The following is a 25,179-nucleotide window of genomic DNA, read 5'->3' on the forward strand; positions in this document are numbered from 1 at the left end:
AATATTGTATCAATAACATTTGTGTGAGTGACACAGAACTTCTTTGATTTGAATTTGGACAGTTTTATTTTATAAAAAAATTTTTCTTGGTGGAAGGGGCAGTGAACTAACATTTATTGAGTAGTTACTCTTTTCCAGGTCCTATGTTAAGATACTTTGTAAGTTATTTCATTTAATCCAATTTCGTGAAGTTCGTTATTATTATTATTATTATTTTTTAGCAAAGAAGCAGACAGAAAGGTTATTTGCGCAGGGTTCAAAGGGGCAGAGCCAGGTATTCAGAAGGTCTTTAAGATACCAAAGTCTGTGTCCATTTCTCTACCAAGTGGCCTGTCAGATAGTATCTTGGGAAGAACTGATGAGTGTATTTCTATTGTGAAGAAGTTGGTAATTGTCCCTGAATTGGTTATGATCTAATGTAATAGATAATCAATAAAATTAGAGGGTTGGAATGCTGTAAACGTTTGTCTTTAGTACTGTTTTGGGGATTCAAAAAACATGTTACTCTCCTGTCTGCTTGACTGTGCTCATGTGGGTTTGTGCGTGTTAATGGTTCTCTTAAAAAACACACACACATGCACAGGCATATACGTGTGTGCAAATTCTTTATATCTAGGTGCCACTTTTTTTTTTTTTTTTTGGAAAAACTCTAGATCATAGTGTGTCCCATTTTGCCTTCCTGGATGCTGTTAACAGAAATAGTAGCCTTATCCCATATTTGGCCTGTCCATGTAGCCCTTAGTTCTGTCACCACCTGGCTTGGGGTCTTTCATTTGCTTGCCCTACTAGGCTCTCTTGGTCAGCTTAGGAGACTCTAAGTTTCTTGTAGCTGTAGGGACCATTGGCCTATCCTAGGAGAGATTTCTACCATATGTGCTTCAGAGTTTGGTTTGTTGCTTGAGATGGGGGCTGTAGGGAGCTTAGGGATCAGCACACGTTCAAAACTGAAACCAGAAGTGGGTAAGGCAAACCACAGGAAGATCCTGCCTGCAGCTTGGTGACGTCTCTCTATAACCCATGGACGTTTCCTGGCAATACCTTGCGAAACTTGCCTTTTCATGTGCGATAGTTTCCCAACTTCTTGTTCTGGCCTAAGCCTCAGTCGGAGGTGATTAATAAGATAGCAGTAGAGATAACTGTATGATAGTTGTTATGCACATGACTTGTGTAAAGCAGTTGGCCCCTAATTATGTTCCGTAGACTTTCACACTGAAGAGCTGCATCTTACCTAGTAGGGCATTTTTGAGGAGTTGCCATGGAATTCATGCTTTAACCTTGAGCCTTTGCCTTGTCAAGAATTGTACTTTATATTGTTCAGGTTTTATAACCGCAAAACAGTTCTTTGCTCACCGAGTGTAGGCTAACCACCTAAACTATACTGGATTCCTGGAGTCCTTTGCCCACTCAAAGTGCTTGCTCAGTGCTGTTACCTCGTTTATGTTTTACTGGTGATTGCACAGTACCTTATTTCCATGATGGAGTAGGAGTGCAGTGTTAGCAAAACTTTATTATTCTTTATTTCTTTAACCTCCAGGTCCCAGGTTAATATCATAGTGCCTGTTCTTAGGTAGAACCGGATTTCTGGTAGGAATTATGTAATGTGTTGATTTTTTTTAAGATTACCAGTTGAGTGGGATTATAGAATCTCAGGTTATATTTTTTAAAGGTAATTTATCATTTACTGGAAGTAAGAAATGTTGCTTGACAATCCAGTTATCTGATCATGTTAATTTGTGCATTGGAAAACCCTACTTGCTAGTAGATATTCCAGCAGTCACCATATGCCTGTTGGTGACTCATTCTCTGCCTGAATAATATCACAAATATAAATGTATAACTTTCCAGTGGTGCTTTCAAGGTGACAACTAAAGAGGGAAATAAGAGCTATGTAACTTTTTTCTTCTCAGTCATTCTTAGGCACCTCTTCTCCTTTTTTGCTACTGTACACCTGGGGCAATCTGACGTACTGTGAAGAGGGTGAGTTTGAAACTCTTTGGAAGATCATGTGTGATTATGGCAGCTTTTCTCTTCTTTTCTCCATTGAGAACTATAAAGATAAATGAACAAGAGAGAGCCCTTATCTTGTGTAAGATTTCTTTACTCTATAGAAAGTTTTTATTATTTTAGGTATGTAGAAATTGATTGAATGATAAATGAAAATGTAGCATGTTGAAAGCATGATTTTCTGCTACTTTTCTAGTTGAAAGCATGATTTCTGCTACTTTTCTAGTAATCAGCTAATCTCTCTGAGCCTCAGCTTGCTTTTGTGTAAACTGATAGTAGTAGTTATTCCAATCTTACAGAGTGGTTGTGGAAAAATTGGATAACTTGGTATACTGCCTGGCACATAGTGTTTAGTTAACTGCAGGCTGTAACATAAGCAGTAGTGATAACCAGTAAAGTATATGTTCACAGTTTTCTTGATGAACAATTTATTTAATATAAATGTATACCTTGTTCTTGTAGTGTTTATCAGGTTACACTGGCCATAGGTAGTAATATCTAAAAACATTTGAAATCAGTGCTGCCATGAGCTTGTTAAAACACTTCAGGTGTTATCTGTCAGGATTTTAAAGCTATTGAAACCTAGATTAACTAGTTAAAGTGTTGCAATCTCCAATCTACAGAGACCAGGCATAGTGAAGTAAAGCCAGGTGGGGATTGTTAGAATTTCAAAAGAGGGTGTCTGTCTACAGTTTCTACTCAGAACCGTGTTGCCAGGTCTCTGATTATTAAAGATAAACCACAGATATGGATTTATTTATTATTAACTCTCCCAGTTTCTAGATGTCGGCTACATTTTTCTTAACACTATGCAAGCCAAACAAAATAAATCTCTGGCTTGCTGAGCCCCCGTTTATGCCCCAATTTGAAATAGTAGAACGGTCAGGTGTTTTTGCATCTATTTCCTCTAATAGAAATGTATTATTTCTAATAAATGTATTATTTTACTTTTTCTCATACTCCTATGGTGTATCCAGTTGTTAAATTACAGATTGTCTTTGTCAGGACATAATGGCTTGAGTGAAGGGAGTTTTGTACAGATGTTAATTTTTAGGAATCTCTAGCCAAGGAAGGGCACTACTAGTTACTATTTACTGAGTGCTTACTCTGTTCTAGGCATTGTGGTACGTGCTTTACCTCAGCTAATGCTCACAGTAGTCCTTGAAGCATTGTAATTGCCTCTTTTTATGCAGGAGGTTTAGACTAGGGACACGTAGATCATTAAATACAAAACTCATGTTGAAGCTCAACTGTCTCCAAAATGAATTTGTTTAACTTGCTATACTACACCAGAACTGTAGATGTTTTCAGAATTATGTGCAACTTTTATCTTACTGCAAAAATTAAAATTAAACTTTATACAAAAATTTGAAAGACCTTTTATGTTAACATTACACAGGATTGTCTTGGGACTTCCCTGGCGGTCCTGTAGTTAAACTTGGTGCTTCCACTGCCGGCATGCCACGCAGTGTGGCCAAAAACAAAACAGAACACATATACAGGATTGTCTTATTTATCTATAATAAGATGGCATAACAGCATTTTACTTTTATTCTAAGCTTGTCAATACTGAAACATATTTTTAAGCATATGTTTGATTCATTCTCCTTCACTACGTTTTTCTGTTGTGTATGTGAATGATGTTTGCATATTTTTATATCTTCCCCCCCATCTAAAGTTCTAATCCTCTGTTTAGGTTGATATTCCAGTTATTAGAACATCATATCCTCAGTCACTCAGGTCAGATTCTGTGAATTTTCTCTCTGCAGTATCTCTTTCATTTTCCTTTTCCTCCCATTGCCCCTTTATTCCCTTAGTTTAGGCCCTGTAACTGTCAGTAATTTTCCCGAAGCATAGTTTGGATCACACAGTGATCCTTACCGCTTACTGAATAAAGTTAACACTCCTTAGCTTGGCATTCCAGGTTCTGTTTGATGCCAGTTTTCCTTTACAGTCTCATCTCTTCTTGTTCCCCTTATTCTTCTCTGTATGCTTTAGCCAATTTGTACTATTCACTGCCTCCTTGAAGGTGCTTCCCTTGTTTCCACCCGCTAAACATACTTTATATTTTATATATCTTATTTATTATATGTCTTTCCATCTGTGTTAGCTCAGCGACGACACAGTTTTGTCTGTTTTTCTCACTAATGTATCCCTAGCATCTTAGTAGGCACTCAGTAAATGTTTGAATGTGTGCATTTCAGGACTGGTATGTTTATTTTCAAAATGATATCTCTGTATTAACACTATAAAGATTATTTTTTTAAGATTTATTTTGTTTATTTTATTTTTGGCTGAGTTGGGTCTTTGTTGCTGCACATGGGCTTTCTCTAGTTGTGATGAGCAGGGGCTACTCTTCATTGTGGTGCGCGGCTTTCTCATTGCAGTGGCTTCTCTTGTTGCAAAGCACAGGCTCTAGGCACATGGGCTTCAGTAGTTGCAGCACACGGGCACGGTAGTTGTGGCTCGCGGGCTCTAGAGCGCAGGCTCAGTAGCTGTGCACAGGCTTAGTTGCTCTGAGGCATATGGGATCTTCCTGGCCCAGGGATCGAACCCATGTCTCCTGCATTGGCAGGTAGATTCTTAACCACTGCGCCACCAGGGAAGCGCACTATGAAGATTCTTAATGTTAGTGCTTTTGGTAGCTGTATGCAGGAGACATTTTCTTTTTAAGTCTTTGGAGCAGTTGACATGGATCAACTTATATCAAACTTAAAAAAAGAAGTTTATATGCAATTTTATAATTGGTGATGTGGTATTAGCACCTCTTTTTTTGCCCATGCTAAAGTTATAAGCATACACACACTTATACTTACTCAGTAGGTATTTCATTATCTATTATAAGCTGAGCATGGTGCTAAGTATTGGTCCTGTCCCTTATGTTTATATTCAGCAAAAAGACATGTAGCAGTCTCCTCTTCTTAACTCTACTAGCGCAAAATGATGGAGAGCTCCGAGGCTTAGTCTTCAAATCTCTTTTCTTTTCTCCACATTTACTCTCCTTGTGATCTGAGAATATTATGCACTTACTAATGATTCTCAGATTTTATCTCTAGCCAGCACTTCTTTGCCTGCTTGACACTGCACTTGGATATCTAATAGGCATCTCAGACTTAACATACCAAATACAAAGTCTTGATTCCTCTTTCCCAACAAGAGGCTCTTTCCTCTGGAAGTGGCATCTCTATTCACCCAGCTGCTCTGGCTGAAACTCTTTAAGAAGTGATCCTTGACCCCTTTTCCTCTCACACCCACATCCAGAATATCAAAAGTCCTGTTGGCTGTATCTTCAAAATATATGCCCAGTTGACCACTTCTTTCCATGCCAGGACTGCCCCCCGGTCTAAGTTATCTCTAATTGAAATTATTACAATAGCCTCCTGTTTAGTTTCCTGCTTCCACCCTTTTTGTTCTGCAGTAATTCTTTAGAACAAATTTAGATCATGCCATTCTTCTGTCCATAATCCTTCAATAGCTTCCCATCTCATTCAAAAAAGCCTAAGACTTTCCATTTGCTCACAAGACCCTATTTAACCTGCTTCCTTCCCCACTCTTACCTCATCTCTTACTGTTTCCTCCCTCTTCCTACTTTGCTTATTGTTTTATAGCCATATTGGCCTCCTTGCTTTTCCTTCAGTGTGCCAAACTATCCTGTCTCAGGGCCTTTGCATATTTTATTGTTTCTGCTTGTCTATCTCTTTCCCAGATATCTGTGTGACTCATTCCCTCATTGACCTCCTTCAAGTATCTCCTCAAATATCTTCACAGAAAGACCTTCCTTGATTCCCTATGTAAAATAACATTGCTTTCCTCCCTCTCTCTACCCTCTGGGCCTGGCACTCCGTAACTCTCTCACCTTTATTTTCTTCCATGGCAATAAATATTATATACTTACTTATTTAAGATGTGTTTATGATGTGTATCCCCATTGCACAGCAGGTCCATGTGGGCAGAGACCTATTTTTATTCATTGGTTATATTCCCAGCATTTAGAAAGGTGCCAGGCATGCGGTTGAATGAAATACAAGTGCAATACAATATGGTCCTTATAGTAGAAGTGCATATAAGATGCAGTAGGAAATAGAGGAAAGGGTGACATGACTACCTAGGAGTTGAGGGAAGACTTTACAAAGATTTTGGGGGGAAAAAAATCAGGTGAGAGTATCCCATACAACGAAGATAGTGTTGCAAATGTACAGGGGTATGAGAGAGAACACTCATAGGCACTAAAAGTACCCCCTATGGGGGTAAAGATTAAGTAGTAGATGGTGCCAGATCATGAAGGGTTTTTATGCCAGACGAAGGAATTTTAAATTTTATCCTGCAAGGTGGGCAGTGGTAGGTAGTGTGGAGCCATTGAAGACTTTTGAGCAAGGAATGATATATATATTTACATATTAAAAAAGTAACTGGCAACAGTGTGAAGGAAGGGAATCAAAGCTAAATACAGCATTTATTATATACTCTGTGTATGACTTTGCAAGATATGTATGATGCAGAGAAACAATTACTATCACATGAATTGGCAAGCAGCTGTTTCATTTTATGATTGACAAAACCAGTGATGTGTAGTGTGAAGGTGTTCTTGGCATACTTGCAGTACATCTGTGAGGGATAAGAAACGCCCAGTGGAGGATTAGTTCATCTTTAAAAAATCTGTGCTTTAGGAGAGAAGATTTTTTTTTAAAATTTGGTTAACAATCATGTTGTAAGTCATGTAGACTGAAAAGTTCTTAAAGAGTACCAGTTATGAATTCAACAGGAATAAAAGATGTTGTGCTTGAAGGTCAGCCTCCTTTCTTCATAGAGGAACAGTTGTTTTGTCAGTAATATGCCTCCTGATCTCGATTCATTGATGAAGGAAATAGCGACAGTTGTAAATGTAATCACATCTATACTATTTGCTCTAGGGCCAATAATACATCTGCCTTTGTAGAAGTGTCTACCTTTGCATATTGTAATACCCTGGTGTGCACAGAATTTTTAAAATGAAGAATAAGCTAAAAACATTTCTTACTTTCATTATTTCAGCTGTCTTGCTCAAGTGTCATATCTTAGCAATATATTGAATGTCTTGAATACTTTAATCTTAATAACTTAAGAGTCAAAATAGGATGTGTAATTTTAAGGATAAGATGGAGGTATCCAAAATGGTGCATATGGTTTGGATGTAGAAAATTTGGCACTGTCAATTTCATGGAAACATGATATTGTATTATTGAGCATGTTTTAAAAACCACATCCAAATGCTGCAGTAGGAAATCAAGAAATGTTTTCCAGAGGCAGATACAACCATGCAGAGAGTTAGGATTCATTTGTCTCCATTTCCCAAGTTGAAGCATTCACCTTTTGAGTGTGCTATGCTATTCAACTTGTTGTCTAATGGAACACTAGAAGTGGTTGTCAGTGAGATATTGCTTTATGATTTCTGAGTCCATGTTTGATCCAGATAGCCACAGCTAGCTGAAAGATTTACCAAACTCCGATGACCAGTAATGTGAGATGGGACTTTCAGATTTGTTAGAAAAGGTAGAAAGGATAAGAAAAGAAGCTAGTCAAGATTAGGTTACAGAATCAACTCTAGCAAGTATAAGCAGAAAGAGATTTAATAAAAGATTTTAAGTGGCTTATAGAAGTATTGGAAACATTGAAGAAACAGACTCTAGTCCAGCTTTCAAGGATGACATTTGAAAGCCACATTGCATCTGGGACATGAAGGAAGTTGCTATCTTTTGTAGGACCTGAAAGGTGCCTGCAAAATTAGGAGGTTCTAATTTTTAGCTTGCTCGTCTTAGAACCTTTCCACCTCTACCATGATCAGGAATCTTCCACTATTAGAAAACAGCCAACGACAAGCAACCATCTTCATCAGTAAACTGTTGTCACTGCTGCTGCCTCTAGAAGTAGGTTTTATTTTGTTTTTATTTTTGGGCCACGTCGTGCAGCTTGTGAAATCTTAGTTCCCTGGCCAGGGATCGAACCCATGGCCCCTGCAATGGAAGCGCGGAGTCCTAACCATTGGCCCTTCAGGGAATTGCCCTGCTGCTGCTGGCTCTAGAGCCAAGCCACACTGGCCTCAACCTGTGTGACAGAATGGATGCCTTGTACCCCTCTTGATATCTGTGAAACCTGTGACTGGATACACGGACTGCAGCAAGTGCTGCTGCAGAAAACTTGGACATCTCCATGACAGTGCTTGCTAGTAGAAGCAACTTAAATGCAACCTCCCTTCTCTTTTGTCCTGCAAATTTCCAGTGAGTGCATCAGATTAATGGAATTTAAATCACATTCACAACCCTAACTGCGGGAGAGGCTGGGAGATGTAGTTTTAGCTTTCTAGTCTCTGCAGTACAGGAAGTCATAGGCCAAAGGACATTGACATAGATAATGAACACTGACCCACCATATCTGCCACAGATGTAGACCCTGAGTCTCCTGAGGGCTAGTCATCGTCAAGTGGGCTATAGATAAATTGAGAAAGATTGCGAATAATACCATCAAATAATGTTGAGAAGCTTACAAGTGTTTGTATTTTAGTATATTTTTTATTGTTTTACAGTGACACATTTAAAAAGATACCTGAAATTGGTTCTCCACCTGTATGATGAATTTAGTGATCTGTGGGTGCCCAAATATTCCTGACATTTAAAGTGTGGGTAGTGGATGAAAAGCCTGAAAGAGGGAGTAAAAACAAACAAACAAACCCGCATTAGAATGGGTTTAGGTAAACTGAGGAAAGGTCAGTGTTATCAAATGCTGAAATGTGGTTAAATAAAGTGGGACCAGAAGAACAGTCACTTGATTTGGTAGCACTTAGTATTATCAGTGTTCTTGAAAGTTCTAGTGAAGAAATAGAATCAGAAGCCAAATTGCAGATTCAGGCTGTGAGTAGGAGGGCAAGGATTGGAGCAGAGATTATAGAATAATTTTTCCAGAAGCTTGCCTTTTAAAGAGCACTAGTTTTTTGTTTGTTTGTCCAACGCACTTGCTTATTTACATACAGTAAGTAACTAGAACTAGTGAGGCCCTATGAAAACATCACACACAGGACAGGTATAATCTTCTAAAGTTCCTCACTTCTTGTCTTTTTTGTGTAGCTTAATATAAAGTGTGTGCTATTAATCTTTCTGCTTAGAGATATTTTGAGTACAACATTATTTTTGTTAATTCTCTAACCATTAGTTACTTCACTTTAGATTTTAAAAATAAAGTGACAGTTAATTATTTTGATTTATGTTTTTTATAAAGTGTCAGTTAATTACTACTGTAGTTTTGGGGATACAGTTTAAAGTCTTGATAGCTGACAACATATTAGCATGATTGATTGGTGATTTGGCATTGATTAGATGAGTTTACTTTCAGTGTATTTTGAACATTAGTGATAGGTATTCAAAGATTATGACAACTGCTTTTCTAGAAAGTGATGTTGAGTGCATTTTATATGTTATATAGAACTTGAATTTTTATTTATTCTTAAGTAAATATCTGATAATGTGAAGTTCATTGGATTCTGCAGACAAAATAATCCCAACTGTCTCCTCTTAAAAAGGTGGGTGGTGGAATATGTGTACATTTATGTAGTGTAGTTTTCTCAAATTGCACTTGTGTGAATGAAACAGCAACATGTTCAAGGGCAGTGATTTAGTATTCAAGACTCCCTCATTAGATATGGAGCATATTTGTTATGATTTAATTCCAAATTTGTTTACATTCCAGGCCTTATATGGTGACCTAGGTGGATTTTTGGTAAACAAACAAACGAAAAAAACAACCCAGACCCTCTGGATTATACAGAGAATTGCTGGGTGGTGTCCTAGAGTGAGAGGGAGGGAATGGGGTCGAGAGAGCACAGAAAAATGGATGAGCTATGGATAATAGGGAGGGACATCTAGTGTTTTGAGGAAGAGGAAAATGGATGGATACAAATTCAATATACATTATTTTTCCTGTTAGGAAACTAGTGAATTTGTAAAAGCCAACCCATATTAGGCAAGTTGGGGGCCATCAAAGATTAGATTCCTTTATTTTGACTTGAGATGAGCATAAGTATGTTTAGTCTACGACTTGGTACCTTGATTTTTTTTTTCTAATCTCTCAATGACAGATTTAATAACGGTGAGTATCTTATTGGTACCTTTCCATTTTTCTAATTTTATTTTATTTTACTTTTATTTTTTGAGAATTCTGTTTTATTCGGTGGACTTACTCAGGACTTAAGCCTGAGAGCCTCTCAAATAGCTTTAAGGGACTGTTCCCTGATTTTTCTAATTTTATTTAAAAAAAATCATTTGTTTATTGAGTTTTTCATAGGTGCTTCTCAACTTTCTGATAGACTTCTTTAAAATATATTGGTTTAAGTGGCCTTTAGTTTTAAAGTTGGTAAGCAGAAAGAGATTTGAGTTTATCTAGCCCAGACTTCCTTCAGGAAAACTATCAGAGATCTGTCTGAAATCAGTTGGCTGCTTAGTAGCAGAGGTAATACAGGAACATTGGTTTCATGATTCTCAGGGAAATGCTGTTTCCCTTATGCCAACTACCTTGCTTTCCTAATTTAGTACACTGGTGTCTGATTTTAGCACCCATAGTTTTTTTTTTTTTAATTATTTATTTTTTATTTATTTATTGGCTGCATTGTATCTTGCTGTGTGTGGGCTTTCTGTAGTTGCGGAGAGCAGGGGCTACTCTTCATTCTGGTGCGCGGGCTTCTCATTGTGGTGGCTTCTCTTGTTGCAGAGCATGGGCTCTAGGCGTGTGGGCTTCAGTAGTTACGGCACGTGGGCTCAGTAGTTGTGGCTCGTGGGCTCTAGAGCACAGGCTGAGTAGTTGTGGCACACAGGCTTATTTGCTCCGCAGCATGTGGGATCTTCCTGGACCAGGGCTTGAACCTGTGTCCCCTGAATTGGTAGGCAGATTCTCAACCACTGCGCCACCAGGGAAGCCCAGCACCCACAGTTTTGTGTGTCCTTTTAGCCTATGAGCATCTCAGAAAAACTTTAAAACTAGACTTACTTGATTCTTTAATATTCATCCAGCAAATATTTCTCAATATTTGATAGTCACTATTTTAGATCTTGGAGCTCAGTAAGTTCTCAGGCCTTGAATGAGGGAACCAAGCACTCCCCAAGAATGAGGGAACCAGAAATAAATACTTAGAAAAATCGAGTTTCGGATAGTTGTAAATGCTATCAAGAAAACAAACAGAAATAGAATATGGCAGCAGGATTATTTATTTTAGATAGAATAGTCAGGAAAGAGTTCTCTGAGGAAGTGACATTTGAGCTGAGACCTGAATGATAGGAGGAGGCATCTGTATGAAGATGTAGGGTTAGAGCATCCCAGGCAGAGGCCCTAAGCTTGAGCATGCTTGACATGGTGGATGAATGGAAAGAAGGTGAACACTGGGGAGAGGGGGAGGAGAAGAGGTCAGAGCAGAGAGCACAGTTCAGTAGGGCTATGTAGACCATGAAAATGGGAATTTAGAAATGGAATTGTATTCTAATTGAAATGGAATGGTATTGGAGCAGGGGGAATATTGATCTGAATAGTATGTTTAAAAGATCACACTCCGTGATGGAGAGTGGATTTTGGGTGATACCAATAAAGGCAAGGAGAAGTGGTTGCATTTGGAATTCATTTTGGAGTTCTGCTGGATTTACTGATGGACTGAACGTGGGGGTGGGAGGTTTGGGGAGCAGGTGAGAAAAAGAGAGGAAGATGGTGGTACTCTGGGGGAAGAGTGGGTTTTAGGGGGAGGAAATCATATGGTTTGTCTGGGACTTGTTAAAATTGAGACGCCTACTAGATATCCAGGGAGACAGTTGAATATTCACATCTAGTGTTGAGGAAGAGAAATCAGGCCTGGAAATGCATATCTGGGAGGCATCAGCAGTAACACTATATACTGAAAGAATTTGCAAAAGGAAAGAAGAGAAGGTGATCCAGAACTGAGCCCTGAAGCACTGCAACATTTAGAGGTGAGAAGGGAAAGAAGTCAGCTGAGGGCCAGTGATGTAGGAGGAAAGCCAAAAATACTGTGTTGTGGAAGCCAAGAAAAGAGTGAGTTTTAAGGAGGGATGTTAGCCTTCACTTATATTAAATAGCTGTCGGATCAGGTATGCTAAGGACAGAGAAATGCCAGTGGATGTGGCAGTATGGATGGCATTGGTGACCCTGGCTAGAGCAGTTTCAGTGTCATCACGGGGTTAAAAGCTGATTGGAGAGGGTCGAAGAAATGAATGGAAGGTGAGGAATTAGACACAGTGACTAGAGATGATTGCTTTTGAGAAGTTTTGCTATAAAAAGGAGTCTAGAAATGGAATGATATCATGAGGGAGGAGGCAGAGTCTAGGGAGACTTCTTTTTTCTTTTGTGCTTTTTTTTAAAATTGGGAAATACCAAAGTTTGTTTATGAGCTGATGGAAATGATCCAGTAGAAAGGAAAATTAATAATACAGGAAAAGGGGATTAATTGTGGAGACAGGTCCTTGGGGTGGAGTTGGTGGGATGGGATGAAAGCACTAGAGGGAGCATTGCTCTTTTCTAGGATCAAAGATACAGTGGTATAATGTGACCTTGTATACCTTTTTATACGTAGCTCCTCCCTTCCGTCTCACCAGACTCCTTTAGACCAAGTTGATCATCTTTCTTAATCACTAATTTTTTTTTCTGTGCTGCATCTTATATGTTCTTTTGGATATAATACATCCCATATAAGGCTTAGCATGAAGCAGCTGGTGATATTTAACACCAGTTTTAATTTTTGTGCCAACAGGTGAAGCGAAAAATTTATTGCCATATCTTGGACCCAACAAAATGAGAGATTGTTTCTGCACCATAAATTTGGACCAGGAAGAAGTTTATCGTACCCAAGTTGTTGAAAAATCTTTAAGGTTTGTAAAAAATTGGTAAATTATCATTCATATGATATATACTGAATAGTAAATTTTATACATTTCCTGATGTAATCATTGAGTCATCATTTCTTCATCTGAAACTTTTATTTTCCTTTTAGATTCTGGGTTCACCTTTAGAATTACAGAACCTCAGAGTTTGAAGGCGTCTTCATGTTCTTTGAGCGGGACTGACTGTCTTATGCTTAGCTCCTCCTGACAGTTATTTTTGACAAGTAGTCATCTGGCATTTGCTTAATAATGTCCCAGTGACCAAGGAGTTCACTGCCTCCTAAACAGCCTGTTAGGTCTTAGAACTAGTCTGACTCTTGTAAAGCTCTTACATTTAGTTGATTAATGTCTATCAAAAGGAGAACCTAAACCTACTGTATGCCAAGAACTTGCTGGGTGCTGTTTATTCGTACATCCACGAGAACAGGATAGACGCAGTGCTTGCTTTTATGTGGCTTTTCATTGCCTCAAAATGTATCTTCTTCTTAATTGTTCCTAATTCTGTCTCTTGGATTTCTGGAGAACAAGTTTAATCCATCTTTCACATGACACTCTTCCAAATTTTTGAAAACGACTACCACATACCTTGGTTTTCTCTCAAGGCTAAATTTTGCCTACTCATTTGAACTTTTCTCATAGTACATCATTATTTTATTTCTCTTGAGAATAAATTACCCCTTAATGTTTATACAAGTCACTTAACTAAGTAGGGCATTGTAAGGGAATAAACTCTTAGGTAAATTTCTCGTTGTTTGGAAGTGTAATAGCACTGCAAGAGTATCATAGTGAATTCTAATTCATAAAATTGAGATGTGCCACCTCTTGCCTGTAATAGTGTCCTGTGGATGTAATTCTAGTACAGAGCTGTACTGGAAGGATGCAGTCTTGCTCAGAGATAAGAGTTGAAATAAGGGAATGGAGAGTTGTTGGAATGAACATATGGTGGGTGAAATATTTAGTAACCCAAGAAGTTTTGAAATAATACACTTCACATCTGTAATCATAAATCACCTGTCCCTGTTGTATTAGAATTCTGTTGTTATTTATATAAATGATGAAACTGAGTCACCAAAAGACTGAATAATTTGTGCATGTGATAAAGGAAGTTAGAAGCAAAACTGGGATTGGAACCTAAAAGTACTCAATTTGTTACCTACTGTATGTTGATTCCACATCACACAAAAATCAGTGATATACAAGACGAGTAATTTTCAATAAATTGAATCCTTGTGGTAGTTTCTAATCCATTGCTTTGTAAATGAGTAACTAAAATTAGCTTACTTTTTTAAAAAAACTCTTGCCTTGCCTTTCCAGATATTTGTGTTGGGGAAAATGATAAAACCAATTATTTTTATCCATCCTAGATTATTTTTCTAGATGCATAGCAACTTGGAAGATATTTTAAGGCTAGCAGTGATTACCTTAGGTCATTTCAATATAATTAGACTAGATGTTTCCTGGATTTCTAGGTGCCTCCTAACATTCTTCCTTGTGGAACAGGGGAAGGAATTTGTATATAAACCCCTGCTCACCTTGCTTCATTTCAGTGTTTTCTACCCTTGTGAATGTTTTGATAAGCTGTTAAGTCAAAAGTCAGTAGATATCATTTAGATCTTTTATGGGTTCTGAATATTATAGTTTTTAATAGGTAGTCTGGATATAGAATTTTCATAGCAGGTAAGTAGGAGTCTCATATGGAATCCATAGCTCCTAAATCTCTACCTCAAGTCCTTTTAAGAAGTAGGTGCTCTATAAACAAATTGAGTAGCAGTACTTCTTGTACTTAGTGCTTCTCTTCCCACACCAGGAATTTCCTTAGGCGTGATATGCATGATCGTAGGTCAGTGATAACAGTAGAGTTTTGCTTTATAAAAACTGTATAAGTCTAGGTATTGCTCCTTACCAACCTTGTTGAAAACTTTTTTCAAATAGATTAGTTAATTTGTTTATAAAATAAAGATGTGGGTACCCAGATGTGGGGATTAGATTGCTGAGGTTGTGATACACTGACACAGATGACTCAGTGAATAATTCTCATTTTGTTCTTATTTGGCTTTAGAATATGTTTTAAAAATAATATTTGAGTGTGGATGGGAAATAAATAAAGGAAATTCTCAATTTTATAATCGTTTATAAAATGATGCAAAGGAGAAAAATACCTAAACCTTTCTTTGCCCAGTAGTTAGTTTTTGTATTGATTTCTATGTTGAGACTAACTAGAAAGACTAGTTATTTTGACGGACCAACTTTTAAAAGTTTATTTTGGGTACATTTGAAGTGAAAAATCTGTTGACAAAAGTTGACCAGGTTTTATAACAACTGAAAAGCTAAGTCAACTGTTTTCTGGACAGGGTCAGAAATGACTTGAGTCATTTACTTTGCATTTCAGCTTCTCTTTAAGTTGTAACATCCTGAAGAGATTGCATTTTATGGTGACATTTTAAAAGCATCTTTTTGTTCTTTAAACATTCTCAGGAAAGAGATACTCTTGACAAAAGATGTTAGCTAGTGTTTCAGAGATTCATGTCTTCATAGGAGAATTTAAATATCAAAATAGCATTCTTAAAATGAACTTAGAAAAATAAACTGTTTCATAGAGAAAATCTTAGCAACTTGGGGGTAGGCAGAGATTTCTTAAAATGCCAAAAGGGTACTAATCATAAAAGAGGAAAACTGATAAACTGGATTTTATCAAACTCAGAGCCTTCTGCTCTGTTACAGACACTGTCAAGACAATGAAATGGCAAGCCACACCTAGGAGAAAATATTCTGACAAAGGACTTGTATCCAGAATTATTAAAAAACAAATCAACCAACCAACCAACCAAAAACCGATTAAGAAGACAGACAAACCTTTTAAAACATGTGGAGGAAACTCAAACAGATAGTTCCTAAACTAAGATATACAAATGGGCAACAAGCATATGAAAAGATATTCAGCATCATTAGTCATCAGGGAAATGCAATTTAAAACCATTTCTGTCACTGTACATTCTTGAACATAATGTGTCACGATAGAAATCAGATCACAGGTTCCCTTGACAGTATGAAGGGAGTGATTGCACAAGGGAACTTTGTTTTTTATCTTGATTAGGGTAGAGGTTACACAGGTGTATACATTTATCATGTCACATTCACTTGAATATCTAATTTTTTTCAAAACAACTTTTTATTGAAGTATAGTTGGTTTATAATGTTGTAGAATAGCTAATTTCAAAAAGACTTTCAGTAGCAAAAGTTAATGATGTGGAGCAGCTGGAGCTCTCATACATTGCTGGTAGGAGTGTAAAATAGTACAGACACATTGGAAACAGTTTAACAGTTTCTTATAAATTAAAAATTTGTCTATCTTTTAACTCAGCAATTCTATTTTTAGTTACCTATCCAAAAGAACTGAAAGCATAAAAGAGCTTTGTATGAAAATGTTCATAGCTGCCTTATGTTTAATAGCCTGAACTGGAAACAACTCAAACGACATCACTAGGAGAATGGATTGTGAAATATTCATAAATGGAATATTATCCAGCAATTAAAACAAATGAACTAATGATATACATAGCAAAATGGAAAAAATCTCATAGATGTTAAGCTGAGTGAAAGAAGCTGGACATAAGTGGACATACTATTTGATTCCATTTATATGAAATCCTACAACAGATTTTTAGTGATGGAAACCAGGTCACTGGTTGCCTGTGGCAGGTATGATGGAGTAACTGCAGAGAAACAAAAGGGAACTATGAGGGGAGTTGGAATGATACTATATCTTGATTGGAATGGACACTATACAGGTTCATAAATTAATCAAAAGCCATTAACCTCTGTACTTCAGATTTTATTTTATGTAATTTGTACCTCAATAAAGTTGATTAAGAATAACCTATTTTAATTTCTAAAAATGTGTTTTAAAATAACATTTTACATAACATTATGCATTTTAGGTGATATGTATTACTGTGATCTACCTGTTTTTGAGGTGATGATGGTGTGAATGACACTGTCCTCAGCTCCCATTTGTGTCCACTTTAGGTGAGCATGACGCCAGGCAGTCACTGGGTCTTCTGTCCACAGGACTCCAGAAAATCTGTTTGTGTAGAGCCCAGCCTGGCAGTCGAGGTCCTTTCAGAGTTCAGCTTGGTTTGTGCAGGGTTTAGTTGAAACTTAGCATAGAGAATTATTTTGAGACTCTTGAAGCTTTTATTTATGGTGTTTAATCTTTAATTTTAATTTATTTTATTGCAAATATTATATGAGGAGACGGCTGAATTTAAATTTAATGAGCTTCCCCCTTTTCTTTCTAGCCCTTTTTTCAGTGAAGAATTTTACTTTGAGATTCCAAGAACTTTCCAGTATTTGTCTTTCTATGTTTATGATAAGAATGTTTTACAAAGAGACCTTCGTATAGGTATGTACTATTCATAATTATCTTTTAATCACAACATTGGTGTTTATATTCATTCTTTCTCTAAATATAAAGTGTTGAAAACAACAGAGCAATGTATTCTCAATTTTCTAATCCTTTCCTCTAGACTTCATGTTCATTTGTGGATCTGATTTTTAATTGTATGCTCAGCTTGGGTGACACTTCCTGAGGGAAGTGGCATAACTGATCCCCTCCTAGCCATAGTACCATATGTTTCCATAGTACCTGATGGGTTCCTTTCTATAGTATTCATTATACTTGCTCATCAGTTTGTTTTTTGCAGGTGTATCAAAGTCTCTTTAATTGTCTTCTTTTATGTTATTAAGTGAAGCTTGGTCCTGGGTAGAACTCTGATTTATATAAATGTGGTTTGACAAATCAGTTTGTTGTTTAATGTCTAGATGCTCCAGTTGAATATATATGATATTTATGAAGGCAGAGAGTGTCACAGAGTGCCTTATATTTAGTAAATGCTTGGTAAATATTGTTGAATTGTTCAAAGAATGTTTTTAGACAAAGATCACAGTATTTGAGCCCCACCAAAGAACATCTGTTTTTGAAGTTTCTCTGATAGAAGTAATAGTTCAGTTTAATCTAGTCATATGTTTTCTCTCTGGCTGTATTGGTGACCGGTAACTCTGTTTCTTAAATAATTGTCAAGGTATAATCTGTGGGCATCAACTAGGACAAAACTGACTGGCCACAAACGTGTCACATTCATGGTCTTTGCACCACTATCTTTGAATAACAGATTGAGTTCTATAATTTACATGCATTACTCTCCCTTTTTAGTGTCCTGAATTTCATCATCTCCACCTCTCCTTTCCAGTTTGAAACATGCTCGTCTCCTGCAGTTTAAACGATTAAGCTTTATTTGACTTTGACCTCTTAACTACCATCTAATTTGTTTTCTGCTTTTGCTATTGAATTCCTTAACAAATGGTCCATATTCTTCTGTTTACTACTTATTTCTTTTTAAATTGCTGTAATCTGACTTCATTTTTCTGACAAACTTTTTTTGAAGTTTGCCAAAATCATTTTAGAGCAGAGAAAATAACCTTTTAAAAACAATAATACTTTTTCTTAATTGTAAAATTATTACATGTTGTAAGGGACTGGTAATGACTCTGCATAAGAATGGCTACAGTTAATAATTTGTGTATTTCTTCCCATTCTTTATTTCATGCATTTGTATTATTACATTGTACTGTTTATTCAATTTTTTTCCTTTTTCATTTAATGTCATCTAATGATCCTTCTCTCACATCATTAAATATTTTCAAAAGTAACTTTTAAAATATCCTTTCTGTAGGAATGTATTATTTCAACCACTCTTTTCTTGGTGGAGATTTATGTTTCCAGATTTTTGTTACTCTAAATGGTGTTGCTGTGAACATCCTTCTGCATAAATATTTGCATGTCTTTTTTTCTAGCATAAATTCCTAGAGGTGAAAATACTTAGTCAAAGGGTTTGAATATTTTTAAGGTTTCTTCTATGTATATTTTTTAATTGGCTCCCAGAAATATTGTACTAATTTACATTCCCCCAAACATGACATGGACATAATCCTTTCACCATATTTTGGTCATTCTTGGATATTGTCATTGAAAATATTTTTTTCCAATTTGATAGGTGAAAGTAATATTTTGTCAATTGTATTTTCTTTCTTTTCCTTTTTTTTTTAAGCTCTTTATTGAAGTATAATTTCTTTACACTCTTGTACCAGTTTTTAAGGTACACCAAAGTGAATCAGCTGTATTTATACATATATCCCCATATCTGCTTCCTCCTGTGACTCCCTCCCACCCTCCCTGACCTGGCCCTCTAAAGTATCACCAATCATTGAGTTGATCTCCCTTTGTTATACAGCAGCTTCCCACTAGCTACCTATTTTACATTTGGTAGTGTATCTATGTCTATACTACCCTCTCACTTCATTCCAGCTTCCCCTTTGCCCCCCCCCCACACCCCACCCCACCCCCGTGTCCTCAAGTCCATTCTCTACATCTGCATCTCCACTCTTGCCCTGTCACTGGGTTCATCAGTACCATTTCTTCAGATTCCATATATATGAGTTAGCATACAGTATTTGTTTTTCTCTTTCTGGCTTACTTCGCTCTGTATGACAGTCTCTAGGTCTATCCACCTCATTACATATAGCTCCATTTCATTCCTTTTTATGGCTGAGTGATATTCCATTGTATATATGTGCTACATCTTCTTTAACCATTCATCTGTTGATGGGCATTTAGGTTGCTTCCACATCCTGGCTATTGTAAATAGTGCTGCAGTGAACGTTATGGTACATGTTTCTTTTTGGATTATGGTTTTCTCTGGGTATGTGCCCAGTAGTGGGATTACTGGATCATATGGTAGTTCCATTTTTAGTTTTTTAAGGAACCTCCAAACTGTTTTCCATAGTGGCTGTACCAGCTTACATTCCCACCAACAGTGCAGGAGAGTTCCCTTTTCTCCACACCCTCTCCAACATTTATTGTTTCTAGATTTTTTGATGATGGCTCTTCTGACCAGAGTGAGGTGATACCTCATTGTGGCTTTGACTTGCATTTCTTTAATGATTAGTGATGTTGAGCATCTTTTCATGTGTTTGTTAGCCATCTGCATGTCTTCTTTGGAGAAATGTCTATTTAGGTCTTCCACCCATTTGTGGATTGGATTATTTGCTTTTTTGATATTAAGCTGCATGAGCTGCTGATATATTTTGGAGATTAATCCTTTGTCCGTTGCTTCGTTGGCAAGTATTTTCTCCCATTCTGAGGGTTGTCGTCTTGTCTTGTTTATGGTTTCTTTCGCTGTACAGAAGCTTTTAAGTTTCATTAGGTCCCATTTGTTTTTTTTGATTTTACTTCCATTATTCTAGGAAGTGGGTCAAAAAGGATGTTGCTTTGATGTATGGCATAGAGTGTTCTGCCTATGTTTTCCTCGAGAAGTTTTATAGTGTCTGGCCTTACATGTAGGTCTTTAATCCATTTGGAGTTTATTTTTGTGTATGGTGTTAGGAAGTGTTCTAATTTCATTCTTTTACATGTAGCTGTCCAATTTTCCCAGCACCACTTATTGAAGAGGCTGTCTTTTTTCCATTGTATATTCTTGCCTGCTTAGTCAAAGATAAGATGCCCATATATGTGTGGGTTTACCTCTGGGTTCTCTATTCTATTCCATTGGTCTTCCTTTCTGTTTTTGTGCCCGTACTATACTGTCTTGATCACTGTGGCCTTGCAGTATAGTTTGAAGTCAGGAAGCCTGATTCCACCAACTCCATCTTTCCTTCTCAAGATGGCTTTGGCTATTCGGGGTCTTTAGTGTTTCCATACAAATCATAAGATTTCTTGTTCTAGTTCTGTGAAAAATACCATTGGTAATTTGATAGGGATTGCGTTGAATCTGTAAATTGCTTTGGGTAGGATAGTCATTTTCACAATGTTGATTCTTCCAATCCAAGAACATGGTATGTCCCTCCATCTTTTTGTATCGTCTTTTGATTTCTTTCATCAGTGTCTTATAGTTTTCTGCATACAGGTCTTTGCCTCCTTAGGCAGGTTTATTCCTAGGTATTTTATTCTTTTTGTTGCAGTGGTAAATGCGAGAGTTTCCTTAATTTCTTTCTGCTTTTTCATTGTTAGTGTATAGGAATGCAAGAGATTTCTGTGTATTAATTTTGTATCCCGCTGCTTTACTAAATTCATCAATTAGTGCTAGCAGTTTCCTGGTAGAATCTTTGGGGTTTCCTATGTATAATATCATGTCATCTGCAAAGAGTGACAGTTTTACTTCTTCTTTTCCAATTTGGATTCCTTTTATTTCATTTTCTTCTCTGATTGCTATGGCTAAAACTTCCAAAACTATGTTGAATAATAATGGTGAGAGTGGGCACCCTTGTCTTGTTCCCGTCCTTATAGGAAATGCTTTCAGTTTTTCACCATTTAGAATGATGCTGGCTGTTGGTTTGTCATATATGACTTTTATTATGTTGAGGTAATTTCCTTCTATGCCCATTTTCTGGAGAGTTTTTATCATAAATGGATGTTGAATTCTGTCAAAAGCTTTTTCTGCATCTGTTGAGATTATCATACGGTTTTTATGCTTCAGTTTGTTAATATGATGTATCACATTGACTGATTTACATTTATTGAAGAATCCTTGCATTCCAGGGAAAAACCCCACTTGATTATGGTGTATGGTCTTTTTAATGTGTTGTTGGATTTTGTTAGCTAGTATTTTGTTGAGGATTTTTGCGTCTATGTTCATCAGTGATATTGGCCTGTAATTTTCTTTTTTTGTGATATCTTTGCCTTGTTTTGGTATCAGAGTGATGCTGGCCTTGTAGAATGAGTTTGGGAGTGTTCCTCCTTCTGCTATATTGTGGAAGAGTTTGAGAAGGATAGATGTTAGCTCTTCTCGAAATGTTTGATAGAATTCGCCTGTGAATCCATCGGACCCTGGGCTTTTGTTCATTGGGAGATTTTCAATCACAGTCTCAATTTCCGTACTTGTGATTGGTCTGTTCGTATTTTTTATTTCTTCCTGGTTCAGTCTTGGAGAGTTGTACTTTTCTAAGAGTGTATCCATTTCTTCCAGGTTATCCAATTTATTGGCATATAATTGCTTGTAGTAGCCTCTCATGATCTTTTGTATTTCTGCGGTGTCCGTTGTTACTTCTCCTTTTTCATTTCTAATTCTGTTGATTTGCGTCTTCTCCCTTTTTTTCCTAAGTTTGACTAATGGTTTCTCAATTTTGTTTATCTTCTCAAAGAACTAGCTTTTAGTTTCATTGATCTTTGCTATTGTTTCCATGATTTCTTTTTCATTTATTTCTGATCAGAGTTTTATGATTTCTTTCCTTCTGCTCACTTTGGGGTTTTTTTGTTCTTCTTTCTCTAATTGTTTTAGGCGTAAGGTTAGGTTGTTTATTCGATATTTTTCTTGTTTCTTGAGGTAGGATTGTATTGCTATAATCTTCCCTCTTAGAACTGCTTTTGCTGTGTCCCATAGGCTTTGGGTCGTTGTGTTTTCATTGTCATTGGTTTCTAGGTATTTTTTGATTTCCTCTTTGATTTCTTCAGTGATTTCTTGGTTGTCTAATAGCGTATTGTTTAGTCTCCATGTGTTTTTCTTTTTTTTTTTACAGTTTTTTTCAGGTAATTGGTATCTAGTCTCATGGCATTGTGGTCAGAGAAAATGCTTGATACGATTTCAATTTTTTTGAATTTACCAAGGCTTGATTTGTGACCCAAGATGTGATCTATCCTGGAGAATGTTCCATGTTTGAGAAGAAAGTATATTCTGTAGTATTGGAATGGAATGTCCTATAAATATCAATTAAGTCGAGATGGTCTGATGTGTCATTTAAAGCTTGTGTGTCCTTATTTATTTTCTGTTTGGATGATCTGTCCATTGATGTAAGTGGGGTGTTCAAGTCTCCTACTATTATTGTGTTACTGTCGATTTCCCCTTTTATAGCTGTTAGCATTTGCCTTATGTATTGAGGTGCTCCTATGTTGGGTGCATAGATATTTACAATTGTTATATGTTCTTCTTGAATGGATCCCTTGATCATTATGTAGTGTCCTTCTTTGTCTCTTGTAACAGTCTTTAAAGTCTACTTTGTCTGATATGAGTATTGCTACTCCAGCTTTCTTTTGACTTCCATTTGCATGGAATATTTTTTTCCATCCCCTTACTTTCAGTCTGTATGTGTCCCTTGGTTTGAAGTGGGTTTCTTGTAGGCAGCATATAGAAGGGTCTTGTTTTTGTATCCATTCAGCCAGTCTGTGTCTTTTGGTTGGAGCATTTAATCCATTTACATTTAAGGTGATTATTGACATGTATGTTCCTATTACCATTTTCTTAATTGTTTTGGGTTTGTTTTTGTAGGTCTTTCCCTTCTCTTGTGTTTCCTACTCAGAAAAGTTCCTTTAGCAATTATTGTAAGGCTGGTTTGGTGGTGCTGGATTCTCTGAACTTTTGCTTGTCTGTAAAGTTTTTGATTTCTCCATCGAATCTGAATGAGATTCTTGCTGGGTAGAGGATTCTTGGCTGTAGGTTTTTCTCTTTCAGGATTTTCAGGATATCCTGCCACTCCCTTCTGGTCTGCAGAGTTTCTGCAGAAAGATCAGCTGCTATCCTTATGGGTTTTCACTTATATGTTATTTGTTGCTTTTCTCTTGCTGCTTTTAATGTTTTTTCTTTGTGTTTAATTTTCATTAGTTTGATTAATATGTGCCTCGGTGTATTTTTCCTTGGGTTTATTCTGTATGGGACTCTCTGTGCTTCTTGGACTTGATTAATTATTTCCTTTTCCATGTTGGGGAAGTTTTCCACTATAACCTGTTCAAATATTTTCTCAGACCCTTTCTTGTTTTCTTCTTCTTCTGGGATGCCTATGATTCAAATATTGGTGCGCTTAATGTTGTCACCAAGGTCTCTGAGACTGTCTTCCATTCTTTTTATTCTTTTTTCTTTTTCGTGCTCTGTGGCGTTTATTTCCCCCATTCTATCTTCCAACTCACTTATTCGTTTTTCTGCCTCAGTTATTCTGTTGTTTATACCATCTAGAGTATTTTTAATTTCGGTTATTTTGTTGTCCATTACTGTTTGTTTGCTCTTTAGTTCTTCCGAGTCCTTATTAACTGTTTCTTGTATTTTCTATATTTTGTTATTGAGATTTTGGATCATCTTTACTATCATTACTCTGAATTCTTTTTCAGGCAATTTTCCTATTTCCTCTTCGCTTATTTGGTCTTGTGTATTTTTACCTTGTTCCTTCATCTGTGACATATTTTTTTTCATCTGATTTTCCCCCCACTTTGGATAGGCGGGATTGTGTTCCTGTCCCATTGGGTGTTTGGCCTGAGGTTTCAAGCACTGGAGTTTGTAGGCTGTTGAGTATAGCTGGGTCTTGGTGTTGAGGTGAGAACCTCTGGGAGACCTCACTGTGATGAATATTCCCTGGGAACTGGGTTTCCCTGTTAGTCCAATGTTTTGGACTCAGAGCTCCCACCTCAGGAGCTCAGGCCTGACCCTGGGCTTGTGAATCAAGATCCCATAATCCATGTGGAGCAGGAAAACGAAAAAAATTAAAAAAAAGAAAAAGAAAAGAAAAAAAAAGCAGGAGAACAGCAGAACAATAGCAAGATAAAAAATATGATAGAAAAAATTAAAAAAAAAAAAGATGGAGCAACAACTGGAAGGTAAAACAACTGCAATAGCCTAAGTGAGGAGGTAGGAAGAAAGAAGAAGAAAAAAAAAGCCAGAAAAGGCCTTGGCTGTGAGGGCGGGGCTTAGATGGGGCAGGGGGTGGGGTGGGGAGGAGGTTAGGCAATGGGCAGGGCCTATGCTTAGAAAAGGCCCTGTGGGTGATGGGTAATGGAGCTTAGACCCAGTGAGGCAGAGGGGCCCAGGAATGACTCTGGTCCTGGGGGCAAAGGACCAGATCGAGGTACCCAGTGGGCTTCCTGAGCCAGAGTTGGTGGGAGAAATGCTAGGCACCTCCCCTAGTCCTCTAGTCTTGGAGGGTCCCTCTACCTTGGGTTCTCTTCTTTTTCACCCCCTCTCTCCTATTTCCCTAGGACTCTCACAGCTGCAGGGGGCACTGGAAGGCAGGAGACCAGACTCTGAATGCCCCGCAGGCTTCCCAGGGCCAACTGGGCTAGGGTAACGCCTGTGACACGTCCCCAGATCTCCTAGTCTTGTAGGGTCCCTGTCTGCCTCTCTTCCTCTCCCCTGCCCCCCACTCTCCTAGGTCCCAGGCAGCTGGAGGGGGCCCTGGAGTGTGAAAGACCAGCTCCGTGAGCCTAGCAGGCTTCCCAGAGCTAATGGGCAGGGGAAATACC

General features: G+C 37.4%; 1 protein-coding gene across 3 annotated transcripts in view; it reads left to right on the forward strand.

The window, feature by feature from the left end:
* The window catches only part of RASA2 (RAS p21 protein activator 2), a 126,570-nt gene that overhangs the window by 9,248 nt on the left and 92,143 nt on the right, over positions 1 to 25,179 (forward strand). For all 3 annotated transcript variants that reach the window (XM_057738761.1, XM_057738762.1, XM_057738763.1), the window contains 2 exons: positions 12,776 to 12,893; positions 17,204 to 17,307. In XM_057738761.1, coding sequence (XP_057594744.1) covers positions 12,776 to 12,893; positions 17,204 to 17,307 — 222 coding nt within the window. The remainder of the gene's footprint in view (positions 1 to 12,775; positions 12,894 to 17,203; positions 17,308 to 25,179) is intronic.

This window comes from Hippopotamus amphibius, chromosome 6 (genome assembly GCF_030028045.1).
Source record: "Hippopotamus amphibius kiboko isolate mHipAmp2 chromosome 6, mHipAmp2.hap2, whole genome shotgun sequence".
Classification (NCBI taxonomy): domain Eukaryota; kingdom Metazoa; phylum Chordata; class Mammalia; order Artiodactyla; family Hippopotamidae; genus Hippopotamus; species Hippopotamus amphibius.